We start from the raw sequence: 18,633 nt of genomic DNA, 5'->3' as shown, positions 1-18,633 counted from the left end.
CTGATGCACACACACACACACACACAGAGCAGCGTCACCTGCACAATTCAACAGACAATGCAGACAAACTCGAGTATAATCCAAGATCTTTCTACCTCTTTTCATAACAGGTTAGTGCTCGCTCTCAGTGTTGGTGTACAGTTTTTATGGCATGGAAAAATAGGGATGTTTCTGCCCTACAAAAATAAATGCGTTCAATTCTTTAGTTGGAACTTTCACAATGTAAAAGAAAAAAAAAATCCCAAAGAAACTGGATAAGTAAAAAGAATCCCAAGTATCATGACATCAGTGGATCTTCTGGCAGGTGGCAAAAGAATGCCCTGACAAAATCTACCATTTTTTTTGCCTTTGAGAAATAGCTTTTGAAAGTTATACATTGAAAAGAAAAAAAAAAATCAGTTCTTTTAGTCATCATGAAAATGAATCCAAATCAAACCCTTGCACATAAACAGCATGAATTCTTTGGTCCTGTAGAAGCTGTTAGACATTAAGGAAGATGGGAAAAATATTATTGGGTTTTTTTCCCTGTGCCCAATTGAAAAAAAAAAAGGACAAATTCTTTTTTAGTAAAATAAAAAGAAGACAGGATGGGAATCCAATGTATTCAACTGTTTTAGACTTAGTATTTTAGAAGGCACAGAAAAAGAAACAACATCAAGCATGTTTTCACAGATTCTTTACTAAAATTATAGGGGGGAAAAAAGTGACTAATTTCATGCTTCCTAATGCAAAAAGCATGGTTCCCAAAGGTCCATTCCTCTATGTGTGACAATTGAGATCACTGGGAAAGGGACTAGGGAGGAGGGGTTGTAATGAAAGCACATTATAAAGCTGTCATTCCCAGGAAAATTCACAAGCTGTGATGAATACACTTTTAACCACCAAGTTAGAGAAGCAAAAGGGAAAGTAGGGACCAGTGAGGGGAAGGGAAGAAGGATGTCCCATCAGGCTTACTAGTCTTCCGAGGCAACAAACTTACCACATTGCGTGTGAATTTCTCAAAAGATGTTCGACGATCCAGAGTGTTTTCCAACTTAAATTTGAAATAAATAAAACAAAAGAAACAAAAAGAAAAAGGAGGGGGAAAAGAAAAGCAAGAACAATGGAGTAGAAAAGGAGGTTTGAAGTAACAATGGACTGCAAAACAAAGTATGTATAAATCAGGAAGCAAACACAGGTATGAGGCTGTAATGGGACTTGGCAAAACAGGGGATGGGCAAAACAGATACAGTACTAGACAAAAGTAATTTTTCATGGGGATCAAACTAGTTTGAATTTAAAGAAAAACTGAAAGTAAAAAGAAATAATGAAGTGCACATCTTGTGTTAATGAACTGACATTCACAAACTTAAGGACTTCACACGGACAGTTGAAGCTTTCTGGTATTTTCAACATCTCTCTCTATATTGGATCTTCAGAAATCAACGTTTGAACAAAAAACAAAATCACACAGTACTTTCATATAATTTTAGGTTGTCATTATTAACAATAGAATGCTATGGTCTTAATAACTACCTTGTTCCAGTAACAATTGGGGCCCCGATTTTGCAAGGCACAGGGCTCTCAGCTGATTATAGGAGATTACTGTTTAGAGCCCACTAATAGAATTATTTATCATCATGGAAATCTGCATTGCACAAGCTGCTCCACATACTCTGGGCTGTGGCTATTCAGAACCCATTCCATAACTGGACTTTTCTAAGAAAATATTACATACCAAGACATGAACCTCTGTTTGCCAAAGTGTGACATGATCAGTCTTTCAAGTCAGATTCCTAGCCTACTCAAAACTTTTCAGGTAGTAATAGGGAAAGAAATAAATTGGAAAGCCCCTATATTTATAGTTGAAGTTAGAAGTTACTCATACAAATAAGATTGTTTCTAAACACATTCTGTAGCTTTCATAGGTGGAATAAAGAGAACAACAATTATTACATAAGCAAACTTGCAAACATGAAAGACTATTCTTATGGGATTTTATTTTATTTTTCAATGTATTTGTAAAGCACTTTGCAATTTAAGGTGCTTCATAACAGAGAAAACAGTACAATATGGGATGTAAAAATAAAAATAAGTTTTGCTAGATTAACTTATTGAAACATGCCCGCATGCAGGATATATACACATATATGTATATTGAACTCCTGTGTGTATGTGACCCTCCAAAAACGCCAAGCTGGTCACCTACCAGATATCCAGTTGCACTGGCACAGGGGAGAGAAGACTGAGTATTGTTGCAAACATAACCACTGCTTTGCACAGTGGCAAGACAAAGGCAAGATGGACCAATACCTTTTTCTTGGCCTGTAGCAGCTCCTGGTAGGCACTGGATCGTATAAAACGAGGATAAGAATCACTTTTCATCAGTTTGTAAATGTGCTCCTGAAAAGGAAAGGAGGAGCTGTTACTGCCATAGAAGACGACACGTGTAAAATGGGAGGCAGCCCCATGTGGAATGTACACCAGCTAGCACTACCATGAATAGGAAGTATTACAGGATAACAGGTTTCAGCTCTGAAGTTAAGGCTGAATTGCTTTCTATTCTTAAAGCCAAAGTCCCACCAATTTCTTATGTATAATTAAACAACACACCTTTCTTTAATTTATTGACCAAATTTTCCAGTACAAAATTATTTTCTAAGAATTGATAACTGAGTCCTAGCTTCAGGTCCAACTTCAAACCTCCCTTATATTAGTTAGTTTAGCTAAGTGATGAAATGAAGAGCTGTGGGTCCTTCCTCATCAGATTTTCTAAATTAGTTTCTGGAGATACTCTTGTGATTTCAGAGTCTAAGAAGGGGTACTAGGTTTACAATTCAACACCACAATTAGTGCTTAGGTTGGTGAGGATTTCCACTGGCCTCTCTTGACAACATCCTTTGACAGGTGTTTAGTCTGCTCTCCAGTTAACAATATAAAAAGGAAAATACATATGTCATTTGAAAAACAGATCCAGGCTAATCTAATTGTCAGGATATTAATTCTTCAGAAGCATATGAATATTTGGAAATTTTTATTCCGAAAATAAATGACAACAGCAACTTAAAAAACTTAATTTTGGAACACCCTAATTTCTGAAAAAGATGAAAAACAAAAAATCTGTGGCATAGAACACTTGATAATTCTAGTTCTGATGATATGCTAGAGAAAAGATTTGTAGAAAAAGCAGCCACAACAGATAAATAGTCCAAAAATATTTTTTAAAAATCCTGAATCATTAGCTATTGTATAATTAGCTATTTTCATGGACTTTTTGTTTTACTCAGATTCTATTTTTTCCTGTAGCTAACTTGTAGCACAGCAATTGGGAAACAGCAAAAAAACTGGAAAGAAAATACTCAGCTGTTTCACATCTTGGTAGTGCATAAAATTAGTGAACAAAAAAAAAAAAAAAATCAAAACAAACAAAAAACCCCAAACAAAACTCCCCACCTTGTCTGAAAATTAAGGCAAGATAAAATTAGAACTGATGTTTAATTTTTGCTGTATTAGAAACCGTAAAAATTATTCTAAATGTCTTTGTATTTCTTACAGTAAGCAAAGAAATTCTGATGTATATTCAGAACTTAGACTGGTTTATTTGGGGAAAGTTTTTGTTCACTCAGTGTCTGTGAAAGCAGACAATGCAGTCAACAGAGTGCAGAAAGTGGTGATGAGAATTAAAATTTTATTTCTGTACAAGAAATATGACTGTAAAAGCGAGACTAAATTGGGCTGTATTAGTATTGTTAATGTACACGTTAGCCAGGGACATTAATGCACATATTTAGCACAATCGGGCTATTTTTATTTATGTGTTCCATTTTACTTATGTATCTACAATGGACATGGAGTTTCATCTTTCTATATTTCCAGTCCAGAAACGATTTTCATACATTTTTAACCACAATGAAATGATCCACCAACTGCCAGAATGGCACACCAGTGGTCTTCTTCCCAGCTGGCAGGCCAAAAAAAGCCTGTTGCAGAGGCAGAGCCCTACTCCTGACAAAGCCCTCCACCTCAGATGGGACACTTTAAAGCTCCTAAAGCTTCAAGTAAGAACACAGCAGGTGCAGCCTGTCCCTTTTCCAGAGAAATTGAGGCTTCCAGATTTAAGGTTTTGCTGAACTGGATGAAGTAAGCAGAGGTCCTCTCCAGGTGACAAAGTCCTGCTTGCAAAAATACTGAATACTCTGTGTCTTTCATAAATGAAGGACAAAATTATAAGAAGAGAGATCTGGAAGTAAAAGGGTAATGAAATTTTACACTTATTCCAAAAAAAAAAAAAAAAAAAAAAAAAAGGATACTGGCAAGGAATTTAAATGTCAATTACTCACTCACACATTTTTAAAAATCTTTAATCTTGCTCTATTGTTTACTTTTGCCATTTATGTCTTTGCTATACACTGCATTCTTAAATCTCCAGGGGTCAGCAGATGCAAGCAAAAATTGTATGCTGGGTTTAATGCAGAGTGCTTCAAAACAGTGGTTACGACATAGGGTCTACTGAAAATTTTATTGTTTCTTCATAGGTTGCTATTCTCATGATGGAAAAATTAAAAGGAGGTAAAATTATTCCCCTTCATATTTAGGACATAAGCACTTTCCCAAAAAGTAGCAAGCTTCAATTCAATTCCCTTTTCTCCTCCATGGGCCCTGCAGCAGCATCTCTTGACTTCCAAGATGATGACCTAATAATCAAACTGCAGAAAATTCTGCAGGGATATGATCTCAGTCTCTCCTTTTGACACCATTTCACTTTGCATTAATAATTAAATTTTCATCACTGGGCTGCTGATGAAAATGGAGGATGATACCAGTTCTGCTACTTTTATTGTGAATCAAACTATTTTCTGTTGCTTTTCTCAGAAGCCTTCAGAGATTAAATATGAAGTTATGTCACATGAAGTGTTGCATTTAATACAGAAGTACTTCATTTTTTCCTCCCTACATGTTTTCCCCAATGCAAAGTCCACTTGAAAACTACACTATATATCAAGCACAGAAGTTTCATTAAGAACTTCATATGCCTCATGAAAGAAAGAATGTTACACATTGGCATTGTCAAAATGGCATTTTAGGAAACAGGGTGTTCGTTATCATTGAATTCCCAAACACATCTCATTTTTGCATATAGATTTCACTAGTCAATATTCCATTTCAGATGTCCATAAACATGATTGCAAACTGACCTGAGCATCTTCAAACGTGTATCTCCCAGGTTCCTTCACATTCTGAGTGGTTTTGTCATAACTTTTTGAATCTAGGTTGATGGCGCTGGGTGCACCTGGAGCAAGAAATTCTTGCCAGATTTCTTGGACGCGAGCAGGAACTTCACGGATTGGCCTCTTCTTCAGGTCTTCTACTGCTAACCAGAACCTATGGCACAACACAGCATCTTGACTTCCAGCTCAGGATAACCACCAATGAAGTGCCCACATTCTTCCTTGCTCTTAAAAAAGAAATTAAGTAACTGAAGTTTTCATCTAGACACGCTAAAATAAGAAAAAGCTGAGTGATTTTATGTTGGGATCAGCATTCTGGTGCACTGTCTCAAGGCACTCAATCCACCCAGGGAAGCAATTTTTAGAAGGCTCTTCATGGGACAGATAGGAAATCCTTCATTACTTATGTGTGGGTAACGTGCTTGCAGGAAGATTCCAGATTGAGCTGGAATTAAACTGACACTTCATTTTGGCTGAACCACAAGGGCTTATATTACTTATAAACTAACTGCTTTTTGACCTTCCTTCAAAAACTAATCATTTATATTCTTGCTATCTGCATGAATCTCTTAGTCCTACTAAATCCTAAACTGCGTAACTAATTTTGTTACTCAGAAATCATGCATACATTGAAAAAGCATTTGTTTTGCTAATTATAATTTAATTTCTTTTTTCAGCATTCCATTTACATGCATATTTTTGCTAAAAATGCTGAATGGAATTAGACATTCTCTGTTCTGCTGCTGAGCAAACCAACATTGGGCAGCCATATGTAGTGCAGCCAGTTCACTGTATTCTCATTCAGTCTGGAACAAGATCACTAAAAAGGTCTTGAGCACTTTATGATCATAGCTAACTAGCTGTAAGCTTTATTTCATTATTTCTTCTATTGGTGTTCAGTCTCTCTCACGGCACAAAATAATCCTAAATTAATTTAGGATCCTATTCTTAGACATAGTTCACACCACTTAGTTCTCCCCCCAAATCCAAGACCTCAACTAAAGTTTGACTTTGGTAAACATGCAATATATACCATTGCAACTTTTCGTTATTGTTCTGACACAGCTGACCCTGTGAAACAGATAAACTGAGCCTTGAAGTGATTTAACTTGAAATCAGCTGGATTTTCCAAGGCTCACAAATAAATTGGGTATACCTTGTGGTTTGCACCCTACTTACACTGTGAGATCCACTTAAGCTCTCTTAGCTGAGTTCAACAAGGATGGGACAGGAGAGAACAGTGAAACTGTACTCAGACTCCCAAGAAAGCAAAATGACACCACCCTCAACCCAATTCTAATTTAATTGTTGCAAAAAACTTAAGAGAGGATAGTAAATCATAGCAAACCTTATAGTACTCTTGCTATAACATAACCTTCACTTCCTCTCAGGATGCAATTATTCTTTCATAGTCCTGTTTTGAAATTTCTGTGTAGCAGAGATGGAAGGAGCCTGTGTTCATTTTCCACAAGCCAGCATGGTTAGCTTCATGCTACCGAAAAGACTATTTTAGGTATTTCTACAACCTTCAATTTCAATTGTACATAAGAACAATATTTTCATCTAAGATTCTCTAAGAGACAGAGAAGCAATATTGTCCCAGTTTTGCAAATATATTAATAATGTAATAATGTACAGTGGTTTCTGCAAGGTCACAAAGGGGATCTGTGCCAATAGAACTGCAGTTTCAAAACTTCTGGGTAGCATCACTTTTATATATGAACTATATATGAATTGAACATAATTCTGCACAGAGCCTGGGGATGTGTCCTGAGAATCTGATGGCAATGCAGCAAGAAGAAATGCCTGATAACTCAAGTTTTATAACTGCAAAGCTCACAAACTCTAATTCAGCTCATTCTCTCAAATTTGGGCAACCTACTTTGGTTTCCTTAAGCTGCTTTAGATATTTGCATTTAAAAGCACATATCCTGCAGTGCTAACCCCTTCAAGTGCATCTTCTGGGATTGACTGATAGCTCATGTGTCTCCAAGTCAGGTAAGGAACACAAAAATGAAAGGGAAGGATGCTCTTTGTAAACACACATTTTCTGTCTCCCTGCAGACATCATGCGGATCTAGCTCAGAGATGTCACTTTCTTTTTTGTTCCATTGTATCACTGCCAATAATTCTGGAAGTCACTGCAAACATGCCTTAGGACGCTATTTTCTTTTACAAGTAAACTGTTTTCATATAGTAGGTTATACTCAATTATGGGGAAATAGATGGGAGATAAATTTAAATAAATTTAACTTCTATGCTTGCAGCATAGAATAGGGAGGTTGTATAGACCCATTCTTACAGGCTGAACACCAGTTCATTGATAGACTAATTTAATTTTACCCTTCTAACAATAGCATTCAAAGACTCAACTAAAAATGTGAAACTCTAAATACAGAAACCTCTCTAAAAGTGGGAAGAATTATGATTTCTGTTATGTCTAGGGTGCTTATTTCACAGCCAACACACATTTTAAGATTTTAATCTACTTATCTTTTAAGAAAAGATGCCTGCCCTCCTCCCACAGAGAGCTGAATTCAAATATTCAAAGTTAAGAAATGACAAAAATAAGGCTGCTCTCTCTTGCATTTTCAAAAATAACTTTTTCAAATATCCCATGGCAACCAATAGCACAGATGAAGTTGAAATGGAGTCAGTAAGACCTCAGCACAGGGCCTCAAATCAAAACAGCACCCTGTACCATTTTACAGCTCTCTGCCTCATCAGCTGTGACCAGAGCAAGGGAGGACTCCTGTGGCAAAAAGCACACAATCTGCAACATTAACTATGTGCAAGGGCAAGTAAGGGGAGAAGGGGAATTGCATTTTTTGGGCAATATATATACAGACTTGGTGCTACTTTGTGTAAGGAACTAGAACTCAGTCTGGCTGCCCTTGGATGAAACTGCATTTCCTGTTGGTGAAGGTTTGCTTTTGCCATGGAGACTCTTTCGAGCAGATGCTCAGCACTGTTTGAACAGAGACTTGAGAAGCTGAGTGTAAACCTCGCTGCTCTCTTCTACCCCAGCATTTGGGCTGCCACTGCTGGGTCACACAGCAGAGTGAGAGTGTGTAGTGTACAGTAGTAGCACATCCAGCCACATGGACTGCTAAAACACATGTTGCAAGATATCTGGAGATTATGTCCTCCAGCTGGATTACTTTCAAAGCCATGATGGCCTCATGGCTAAACAGCACAGCTGCAACACAGCTTCTGTCCCATTAACTGACCTAAAGGCAGGTGCAGCCAGATTCCAGACCAAGCTAATCAGTTAAATTTAGCCCACAGGAACAGTAAGTGAGAGAAAGGCTGAAGTGGTTCTCTGTGAAACACCTGAGGTATAGTCAGTGTGGACACACTGGAGTGGGAATTATGTGAACTTTGCACTCAGTGCATGTGACAAAACAAGTAAGAGGCTAGACCTTTCAGCATTTTCAGAAAAAGCAAAAAAATACCCTAAACAAACTCTATGAATAAAAATCACATAATATTTTTCCAGGGGCAGGAAACACTGCTCTCTGATTTCTATAGTCCACCTTCTTGCCCACTACAACTTCAAGCATCAAGGCATAGTAGAACTGAAGGATTTCAAGAATAAGACCAAGAAACTCATTAAATCTTGCAACTAGTTCTTTCTCATCTACTCTGCAGAAATGGCAACACTGCTGGCACTTGGCATTTAAGCTTGAGTCTGAATGAGGAATAACTCACAGGCAATTTCAGCTTTGAGGATTAAATTTTGGTCAAGTTATTAGCACCCACAACAGGGCCTCATAATCACCAGTGTAAAGGATAAACACCTGATAAAATGTCAGCTTGCAGGGGGATGGTTAGACAAAAATTATTGAGGGAAGACATCCAAATCTATCAAATTTCTCAGTCTCTCTCTTATTTTTTCTGGATAACAAGAATGCAAAGTCCCTTTTCCCTACTAGTCACACATTACAGACCCAAGAAAGGAGCATCAAGGGAAGGGGCAAGTGGTCCAGTGGCTTTTCCTTCTGTGTATCATGGAACCTAACCTGTCACCACTCTCCCTTTACTACCTTAGGGGTTTTTCAGTCTGAGAGCTGCTTTGGAGATCACACTCACTGCATAAGGATTTGGGCAGGATTTCAGGTTGGCATGTCTGAAATTATTTAATCTTTACAGGCTGCAATTCCTACAAAATAACCAGTTGGGAACAAACCTATAGTCAGCATACAAATATTAATTTTCCAAAGAATACTACCGTACTACAGACAAAGGAAAAACAAGAAGAGGAATACAATTTCCTACAGAAATTAAAGGCATTAGGTCTCCAGGTGCCATGCTGCAGTAAGTTTGCTTTCATAAACTCACTCTCTTTGAAAAGTACATTTTTTAGTACTTGGAAAACTTAGTGACTAAGCTCAATAGTACTGGATCATGCTCAAACTTCAGTCTTGTGAATTTTAAACAAATGTCACCATTTTTGTAATAGGCATCGGGAATTTCATAAATCTATTATCCAAATCATATGTTACTTTAGCTATTTGTTCTGTGTATTGAGCAGCACACAAAGCAGTTCTTCCAAAAAATGTGCATGGTAACAAGAGATCACAAGTCACACCCTGCATAAGGTGAGTGCAGAATCCAACCTGCAAACTGCAGTCACACTGTAATGAAGTTACTGCACTGACAGAACTGCTTATGCAGTTTTATTCTTTGCTATGCTTTGCAACACTCCTTCAGAGAGTGAAATACTATTAAGCCCCATTTACAGGCAAAGAAAAAAGCACAGAGATACAAAGTAAGAACAGGAAACCTGGTTATATTCCTGATCACTAGACAATTGTTAGTGTGAAATCACAGCTCAAGGTTCTTCATCCTGCTATGTTCTTTAAGACAGGATTCATATCCCAAGGCAGGGATACAGACCCTTTAAGACAGGATCTATATCCACCAAGAATTACATTTTCAGATACCTTAGACATTCTCAGACAAAGTTAATGTAACAGTAGCACTGGGACTTCTCGCTATGTATTATCATTGCACTTGAATAGAAATGGTGTATCTGGTAGACTTATCATTTCATGGTTGTGGTATTTGTTTCACAAAATGAGGTATAAGACATCTAATCTACTAATACTGAAACTCCTGTCATGCCTGCAGTCCCTGCTGTATCCTGTGTACTCGGCTTGAAAGCTCAAAAGCAGGGTCCCAGCTGCCATCCAGCTATAGGCTTGGCACTGCTGTAAATTTTATCATTATTATATCTGTAAAAGTACAAGAACCAGCAACTGATTTGAGCTGAATTTGTTGCAGTGGGAATATGTGGGTGGACACAATTATTTTTCTTAAGGTGGCTGTCAAAATAATAGTTTAAAAAATACCACTAAAACCCCCAAATTACCATGATGGAGTTAACAGGTGAGCAAGGAAAGTGGTTGCCTTCTAAGGTTTATTTAGTGGTAATGCTTGAAATCATCAAGCTTTTACCTTCTGTTATTTACATCTAAAACATTTTGACAGCCATACACAACAAGCTTTACAAGTTCATGTTTTCTAACCCAAATTTACTACGTGAACCTAATGGATTGATTTCCCTACAGCTTGGGCATTTACAAACATAATTCTGAGATTCTGAGACAGTATCCCTTCAGTTAATTATCACAGAAAGCAGTTTTCCAGAGCAAATTTATTCCCTGCCTGGCCTTTAAGATCATATTCACCCTTACTCAGATATTATATTTTATAATGCCAATTTAAGAATTTGGAGGAAGACACAGAACAGTCGATGGCATGCCAAGGAATCATCTCTGAAGAAATTTCTTGAGGGAATTTTTCTAGATCAGTTACTTGCAGTTTGCCTGTATTTAGTGTTGTAAATAGGATTAGAGTTAGGGATTATGCGGGTAACAGTCTAGTTGGCAGAGAGACAAATTAATCACAGAAAAGCACCACAAACTGCAGCAAAAACTGGGCTCAATAGTTTCATGTTTGAACAGCTGCTCTGCATAGCAAATTACCAGAATGCTCTTTAAATAATGATTTTAAAAGTAAAAAATACCTTTCTTTTTCTTGGTATTATTCTGATTTTTAAAAATTCATTTTACCAATTGGAGTTTTTAATAAGAAAAATCTGTATTTGTGACAAATAAAGTCATCAACATACACATACAGGTCAGGCTATATTTGTGATGCAAAGTTTATGTTTGAATATGAACATGGTCAGCAACTTAGAGGACTCCAGCTCCAATTATTCTGCTGACAAATTTAAATTAACAACAAGGAGATCTGTGCAATTACCCGGCATTTATAAATCAACACCATAAATATTAAAAGCCTCTTGTACGATGATACAAAAGCATAATTTTAGTATGAATGGCTATGCTGCACCACTTTAGAGTAAGAATTGGCATAGTAAAAAAGTAGGTTAGGATTATTCTACAGATCTAAAATGTAAATGCAAATAGGATTTTATACTACTTATTGGTGAATGGAAAGTGATACAGATGACATCTGACAAGAATTAAGATAAAAACATGCTGCCTATATTTTTGTACCATGCCAGCTTAATTTTTCTGTCTATAGAAAGGCTGTTAATAATCTCTCTGAAATAACTCTTACTGAAATATGACTTTCTTAGAACAGCAAAACCAAAACATGCTATTAACCAATTGATGGACTGCCATTTTTAAAATCAAGTAATTTTTTTCCTCTCACTTAAAAGTAATTCTTTAAGCACACTTTTAAAAACATGCTGTCTATGCGTCATACACTAAGAACACTTTCCATCTTATAATTAGTGAGGAATTAGTGAGGAACATCCTACTTCAGCTGTGTCAGATGCACAAGTACTATCATATTGGTGGAGACATTCAAAATGATCCCCAGAAACCAATCAACCTGATGCAAGTTGGTGAATTTTACTTTTAGATCTTTTATTTATTTTTAAACTATTTAATTTTCATTTTACTTTTCTCATGATATTTAACTAAATAAAATATATTGAACAGTCTTTGAATGAATCCATTTTATACCTGTTTAAAAGACAAGCTTAGAGAAAAGTTCTTACATGAGTAGTTTGACCAAAAGTTGAATATGAATGGAAAAATATGCTTCATGTGAGTCTCTGTTAACTATATGAATATTTGCTTCAGCCTGTACATGAAAGCGAGTAAAAGTCTGGATTAATTAATTCTGAAAGGTGAGGAAAATTTTTGAAGCGGTCAAAAAAATGAAAAGTATCAGGAATACTACAAAGCAAAAATCCAATATAACTTACAAACAATTAAAAAATAAAGTAACTCTTATTTACCTTAAGTTTTCTGAACTGAATTCTGACTCCAAGAATTTCAGAAATTGCTCTCTTCCCACAGGGTCTTTCAAAGCTTCATCCATGCCAAATCCCCATCGTTTCACCCTCTGCTGTCCTGGCTCTTTGCTACAGAATTAGAAACAACAGAACCTGAAGTGACCAATAGTTCAGTATTCTAACAAAGTGTTCATAATTTAAACTAAGTCCTAAAGTTCCCTGGTTTTCTCACTTTTTAGAGTGCTCACATCTGTGCAATGTTCAGCAATGAACAAACAGACTGTTAGTACTTACATAGGATGAAGGTAATACACAGAAAAATAAAGATTTCCAAGTAGGAATGTTGTCAGATTTTAAAAGCTGTCTTTTTAGTTTTTACCATACTAGAAGCCTGGAAACTGGTTACTGTAACATTTCACAGAGATTTATTAATATATAGCACTTCCTGTCTTACAAAACTGTAAAACTGGAAAGACCAAAAGTGTACTGCACTGCCCTTCTGCCTCAGTATTCTCTGCAGTACCTCTGTCTGAAATCTTCACATTTCCAGAAAAGCATGTTATGCTCCCTTACTTCCAAAGAAGAAATAAAATTGTATACCTTGCTTCCAGTTCCCAGAAAGTGGTGTCATCTGATATCCAAGGGTTTGAGGGATCAGGGGGCACAAGAAAAGGATCATATTCCAAATACTGCTCTGTATAAGCTAGTAGACTAGGAAAACAAAAGCATCAAACATTATCATGTCAGGAGGAGAAGAAACCTGATGAGGTTTCCCCAGCTAACAAGTTACCTTGCATCAACTGAGCCATGGTAACTGTGTGTGCACACACTCAGAAGGCAGCCACAAGCTCAGGGTGAAATAGGTTTGCTCAGGCTGTTTGAAAGTGGACCACTGAAGAAGGAGGGGGGGCTCAGGTCTACCAAAAGTGGAAATAAAATAAGCTTCCCTAATACTTCCACATAGCTTCATTTAAGGTTCCTTTAGGCACTAATAAATTAAATCATGCAACCTCTTCCATGCACATTTGTTTTCATAAAGGAACATGTTTTATATCCCTGTGGTTTTAATCAACACTTTCCTTAAAATCTGTTCTAAAACACTGCATGTTACATAGATTATATTTATTGGCTCTGCAGCTGCTAGTACTCCTTTTATTTTCTCTTAAATATAATTAATTTTTATTATTATTTCCTAATCAAAGGACATTATTCTCAGGTTTATTTTTTCAAAAATATATCAATCTTTTTTCAATTTTTTTTTTTAATACTCAGGAATTGGTCTGACAGTCACACACACTAAAAACTTTGCTTGTATTCTGGTAATTTACATCTCCCATTGTCCTTATTTATGCTTGCTGTTTCCTTTGGCCTCATAGTTCTTGTAAAATTATGGACAAGTGAGGACAACTATTCTTTCTTTTCAATTCCTATTATATTTAGTGTATTTTTTTTACTGCTCAGCAAACAAAACATCTTGACCTGCTCTCTTTATAAATATTTATATGTATTTGCATACATGCACATAAATGAGTAGCAATATATGCAGAAATGTTTTTGAGAAGATGAAGAGCAATTTGTATTTGGCCTCATTTCCTTTACTAAGCCCCATGCAGCTCAATTTTCTGCAATGCTAGGCTTTTTGTTTTATTTGCATTCTAGCCCTTTCCTGACAAATTTTGGTTTTATGTGGAGATAGTTTCCTACTAGAGTAATATCTCTGACCCAAACTGAGCCCAAATTCACTTTGTTCAAGCACTGACTGAGCTCCACACCAGCCAGTTCCCTTGCTTCATTAGTGATTGCCCTTTTGAAATATCAAAAAAATAACCCCAGACCTATTCCCATTTAGCCTCCCTGCCAATGAAAGGTGAAACTTGTAATCACTTGGTCAGAGGCCCTTTTATTGAATCAGGTTTATCAGAAATGTATCATGGAATATCTGGAATATTTTTATTACTAAAAGAACTTCATACTTCTCCACTTAAATAAACTCTCATCAGTTATTTCTATGACATCTGAGCTCTCATGTCTCTCTTTGAAGAGCTATTTGCTGTGAATAGCTTTTTGAAGCTATTTCATACTGACATTTTTCCCAACAGTTATCAGTTTAATTGAAAAAAATAGAAAATGTGACAATATACGTACCTCTCTGCAACTTTTGACATTTTTAATCTATGTCTGTCTAATTGCATTTGCCAGTGCTTAATCTGCAAGAAAGGAAGGCAAAGAGTTTTATGAGTAATTTATTGCTTGACCCTATTCCTATAACTTTTTTTATCAGGGATGTAATTGAATATTAATTTATCCTAGGGCACAGAAGAGAAATATATCTGAATTAAAACAACATTTCACCAGTGAAGCTCTAAAATAAATGGAAGTTTCCATTAAAGAGAAAAGATCACAAAGAGACAAAAAAATGTGCCCAATATAACATTTTCCCTAAAGGTTCATCAACAGAAATCCAATTAGCCTTTTTTTAGGTTTTTGAGGAGAACTAATACTTCTTCAGACATTTACCTTCTCCAGATTCTAACATCTCAGGAAAAATTAACAAAGTTTTAACAGTAGATAAAAGTGTGGACCTATACATGCACATATGGAGTGGTAAGTATCCTCCCCAGCCTCAAATCAGTGTTGAAAGAGCAAGCTGTCTACAGCTGAAGGGGCTAAGGGGCTTAGCTATACAATGAACCCACTCACTGGCCTACTTCCCACTGCATTTAGGTGTTTAATACATGACACAAAAAGTTCAGGTTTTGTCTCATTATTTCTGAGGAAGTTACATGCCTAAATCCATATACCTTGAGATTAGAAAAAGGTTTAATAAATGTGTGTAACAGCTGTTTGAATAACTTCCCAGTTACAATAATTTTTGGGTTTATACCTAAAAAGTTATTTCCTAAAAAAGTTATTTTAAAAATACATGTTTGTAGTTATGTTCCAAACCTCTTGGTGTAGTTCATCTTCTGTGGGTGGCTTAGTCTCTGGCACTGGCGTGTGCGTAGGGCTGTGACTTCGAATGTCATTTTGTAAGCCATAGACAGACTATGCAAAAAAACATGGAACAATGATGGTTGCTTTCAGAAAATGCTTTCTACACACACCCATAGTACATTGTGCTCAAGAAGTTAGCCAAGACCCTCTTTACCTAAAGAAACTGCAATAACCCATGCCCTCAGATAAAAATGTGCTTCTGCACTAGAGTGTAAAATGAAGACTCCCAAACTCCAACAATTCCATAAAGCCACACAACCAAGGATCTACTTTGATTAGGTCTCTATATTAGCATCATACTAAACGTGGGGAATGACACTGAGAGATGCTATTACAGTAAGTGGAGATGACTGGTAGGTGGAGCATCCTGAGAGGTATACTAACTCACAGATTATTTGGATGACTTCCAAAATTGAAATTACTGTCTCATAAATTACATTAATCTGGACCTTTCAGTATCATAAAGAAGCTAAATTAAAACTTTCTCTAAATCCACTTTCCTTTTTAAAACATATCTTCCTATGGGCCAACATGCAAATGCACCTCAAAGGAAGCACTTTAAAGTGGGAGTCAGTCTACATGGTTGTGGTGCAAAGGATTTAAAAGTGTTGAGTCAATCCATCTGTACATCCCTAGAGAAGTTACACTGCAATTACAACCTAATTTAGATAGAGCTGGTTTCTTCCATCATTTCCAGTCATCCATTTTGGGCATAATTGTAATATAGAGGCACCCTTTTCATGAAGACCAGGACAAGAACTGCTGTTAGAGTTTATGCTGAATTTTTAATTTTTTTTTCCTTTATTACAGACAGAAACATTCTAATGTTATTTACTGAATAACATGAATAAAGCATGCAAAAATTAATTTTATCTTCAAAATCTCTTTGTATTTCTCCAAAATCTTATGTGATAGCATTCACTTAGCATTAGCAAATTTGTTAATACTAATTCATCTAAAAGCTTATGAAATTTTAGCATACGTTTCATGCATTTGCTCCTTGCAGCTGTAAGAAAAATGTGCTTTAAGAAATTATGGAAATCCATTCTATAAATTTCCTCCACCTCCTGCTTTTCATATAATAACCATACTTACCTTTCTTGTTTTATGTGGATTTCTCATTCTTGATGATTTTTTTATATCCACTTCAGTAGTGTTTACACAGCCAGGCTATTAAAAGAAAAAGGAAAGCAAAAGGCTAAATCTGTGATGGAGCTTCTCTGAGCTACTCCTCTTCAGTGTGCAAGACTGAAAAATAAATTCCACACCATGAAATTGAAATAAAATAAATTGCCAAGATAATGGAAACCAGTCAGTTTCTGCTTTGGTTTTGCCAAGGAAGCCATTCATTACTTTCTAGATATCCCTCTAAGGAGCATGGCTGACCTAATGAGATAAAATGAACAGAATTGTGAAATATTCACCTCAGCTGTTAACCTCAGGTTCTCTTCAGGAGCATCTGCTTTTTGGGTCAATTTTTTTAAAGAGGATCATGTTTTAAAATAAAATGGAAAAAAAAAAAGGTTTTGTTTCTTCCAGAAAAGAAAGGAAAAAACCAAATCAAAACAACAAAATGGGCTTCTGCAGCCTAACCAGAAGACTGACAGTCTAAATAAAATTACTCTCAACACGTCAGTTTTGGGTTTCAGTGGTTAATTCTCACAACTCTGTGGCCTCCCAAAGCACACAAGCACTGTAGTTTCTCCTAATTCATCTTCCTTTGACACTTCTCTCTAATTACAAAATCTATGTGTAAATCTGTTCTTCACTCATTGCTGGAAACAAATAAAAATAAGTACTTTGCTCTCAGGTGAGTTTTATCTATTGATTTTAGAAGGATTACATTTGACACTGAGTGGAAACTACAAAATCTGCTCTCTAGTGGGAGCAGACTTTTACTGAAAGTAGATTGGGTTGGTTTTTTTAACGGAAGTGGCTAGATATTGAATTTACTTGCCCAAAAGCCAAGCTGGACTTATTTTTGCTCTAATGATACAACCTCTGTCTTCTTATCATAATGGACAATGCTTGATGTGACTGTAAATTTAATAAGACAACATTTTAAAAGTTTCTTGTATAGGCTAAAAAAAAAATAGCTTTCATTATACAGCGCAATGTTACTTTGCCTCTGGAGAATTTTCTAAACAACAGACTGATATTTTAAATCCAGTATGTTTTTCTTAAATTAATAAATAAATAAGTTTCTATTTTAAAGAAGCAAATTAGTGTGAATTTGATCATATAACATTTGAAGTAGAAAACAGCTCCTCATGGCTAATGATAAAAATAGACAATATTCTTAAGACTGCACCTGACACACTAGAATTGGAACAGTACCTTTTGTGCTTCTGAACAAAAATGGGAAGTTTTGAACTTAGAAATAACTTGCAAATCACAAAGAAAAAGGTTGAAAAACACAAAGTTCTGCATGATGGTCAATTTAAAAGAAGAAAGCAATTTCCCAGGGCAGTATACTGAGATATAAAGTTTAACAGTACCAAGTGCATCTGCTTTGGGATTACAGCAGCAGCTGGCAGTGAAAATGCAGAGGCTTTAACAACATCTGCAGCCTTTGAATGTAACAATTTGAATAGCAGGCACACTTACATAAGGCACAAACTTTTATTTGTTTATTTGCTTTTAAGCATGCTTTGAAGTTATGATTTTAAGCATGTTCTAAAAATGGAGAGGGGGGAAAAAAGGCAAAAACCCCATCTGAAGCCTCTTATTTTTAAAGATTTCTAGCCCACCAGAAGTAAATTGGTATGGATAGATCTTGCAACTTTCCTAGGTAATTCATATGCCAGAATTGTGCAGATTGATGCAAGGGGTCAAGAACTTCTGGGAGACTTTTAGAAACAAAACAAGGGCAACACTTTTTTCTGGTTGCAAAGAGGCCCAACCCAGTACTGACCTTCTACAGCACTTAGTGGATTCTTACTGACACCTGGCTATTTCAAACACTGAAGTGAAGATGCTCAGGCAAGGGCAGGCAGGAGAGGCTGTGGGGGCAGAAGCTGGACCAAGGTGGGACTGAAGAGAAGCTGACAGGAGAGCAGCCCCAAGAAGGCAGAGGCAAGGAAGCATCAGGAAGCTTCAGTGCAGAAGGGGAGATGGCTAAAGGATGTATCAACTATTCTGACAACCTGGGGT

At 36.3% G+C, this 18,633-nt stretch overlaps 1 protein-coding gene across 12 annotated transcripts in view; it reads right to left on the bottom strand.

Moving 5' to 3' along the window:
* Positions 1 to 18,633, bottom strand: part of RGS7 (regulator of G protein signaling 7) — a 260,123-nt gene that overhangs the window by 26,450 nt on the left and 215,040 nt on the right. For 5 of the 12 annotated variants that reach the window (XM_064413717.1, XM_064413710.1, XM_064413712.1 and 2 more), the window contains 7 exons: positions 16,576 to 16,650; positions 15,433 to 15,531; positions 14,632 to 14,693; positions 13,087 to 13,197; positions 12,490 to 12,615; positions 5,175 to 5,361; positions 2,293 to 2,382 (listed from right to left, as the gene is read on the bottom strand). In XM_064413717.1, coding sequence (XP_064269787.1) covers positions 2,293 to 2,382; positions 5,175 to 5,361; positions 12,490 to 12,615; positions 13,087 to 13,197; positions 14,632 to 14,693; positions 15,433 to 15,531; positions 16,576 to 16,650 — 750 coding nt within the window. The other 7 variants (XM_064413715.1, XM_064413714.1, XM_064413716.1 and 4 more) reach the window with 3 other exon arrangements.

Source organism: Passer domesticus, chromosome 3 (genome assembly GCF_036417665.1).
Source record: "Passer domesticus isolate bPasDom1 chromosome 3, bPasDom1.hap1, whole genome shotgun sequence".
NCBI lineage: Eukaryota > Metazoa > Chordata > Aves > Passeriformes > Passeridae > Passer > Passer domesticus.
Note: the sequence above shows the minus strand (reverse complement) of the source record. Positions and strands in the feature narration are given on the sequence as shown.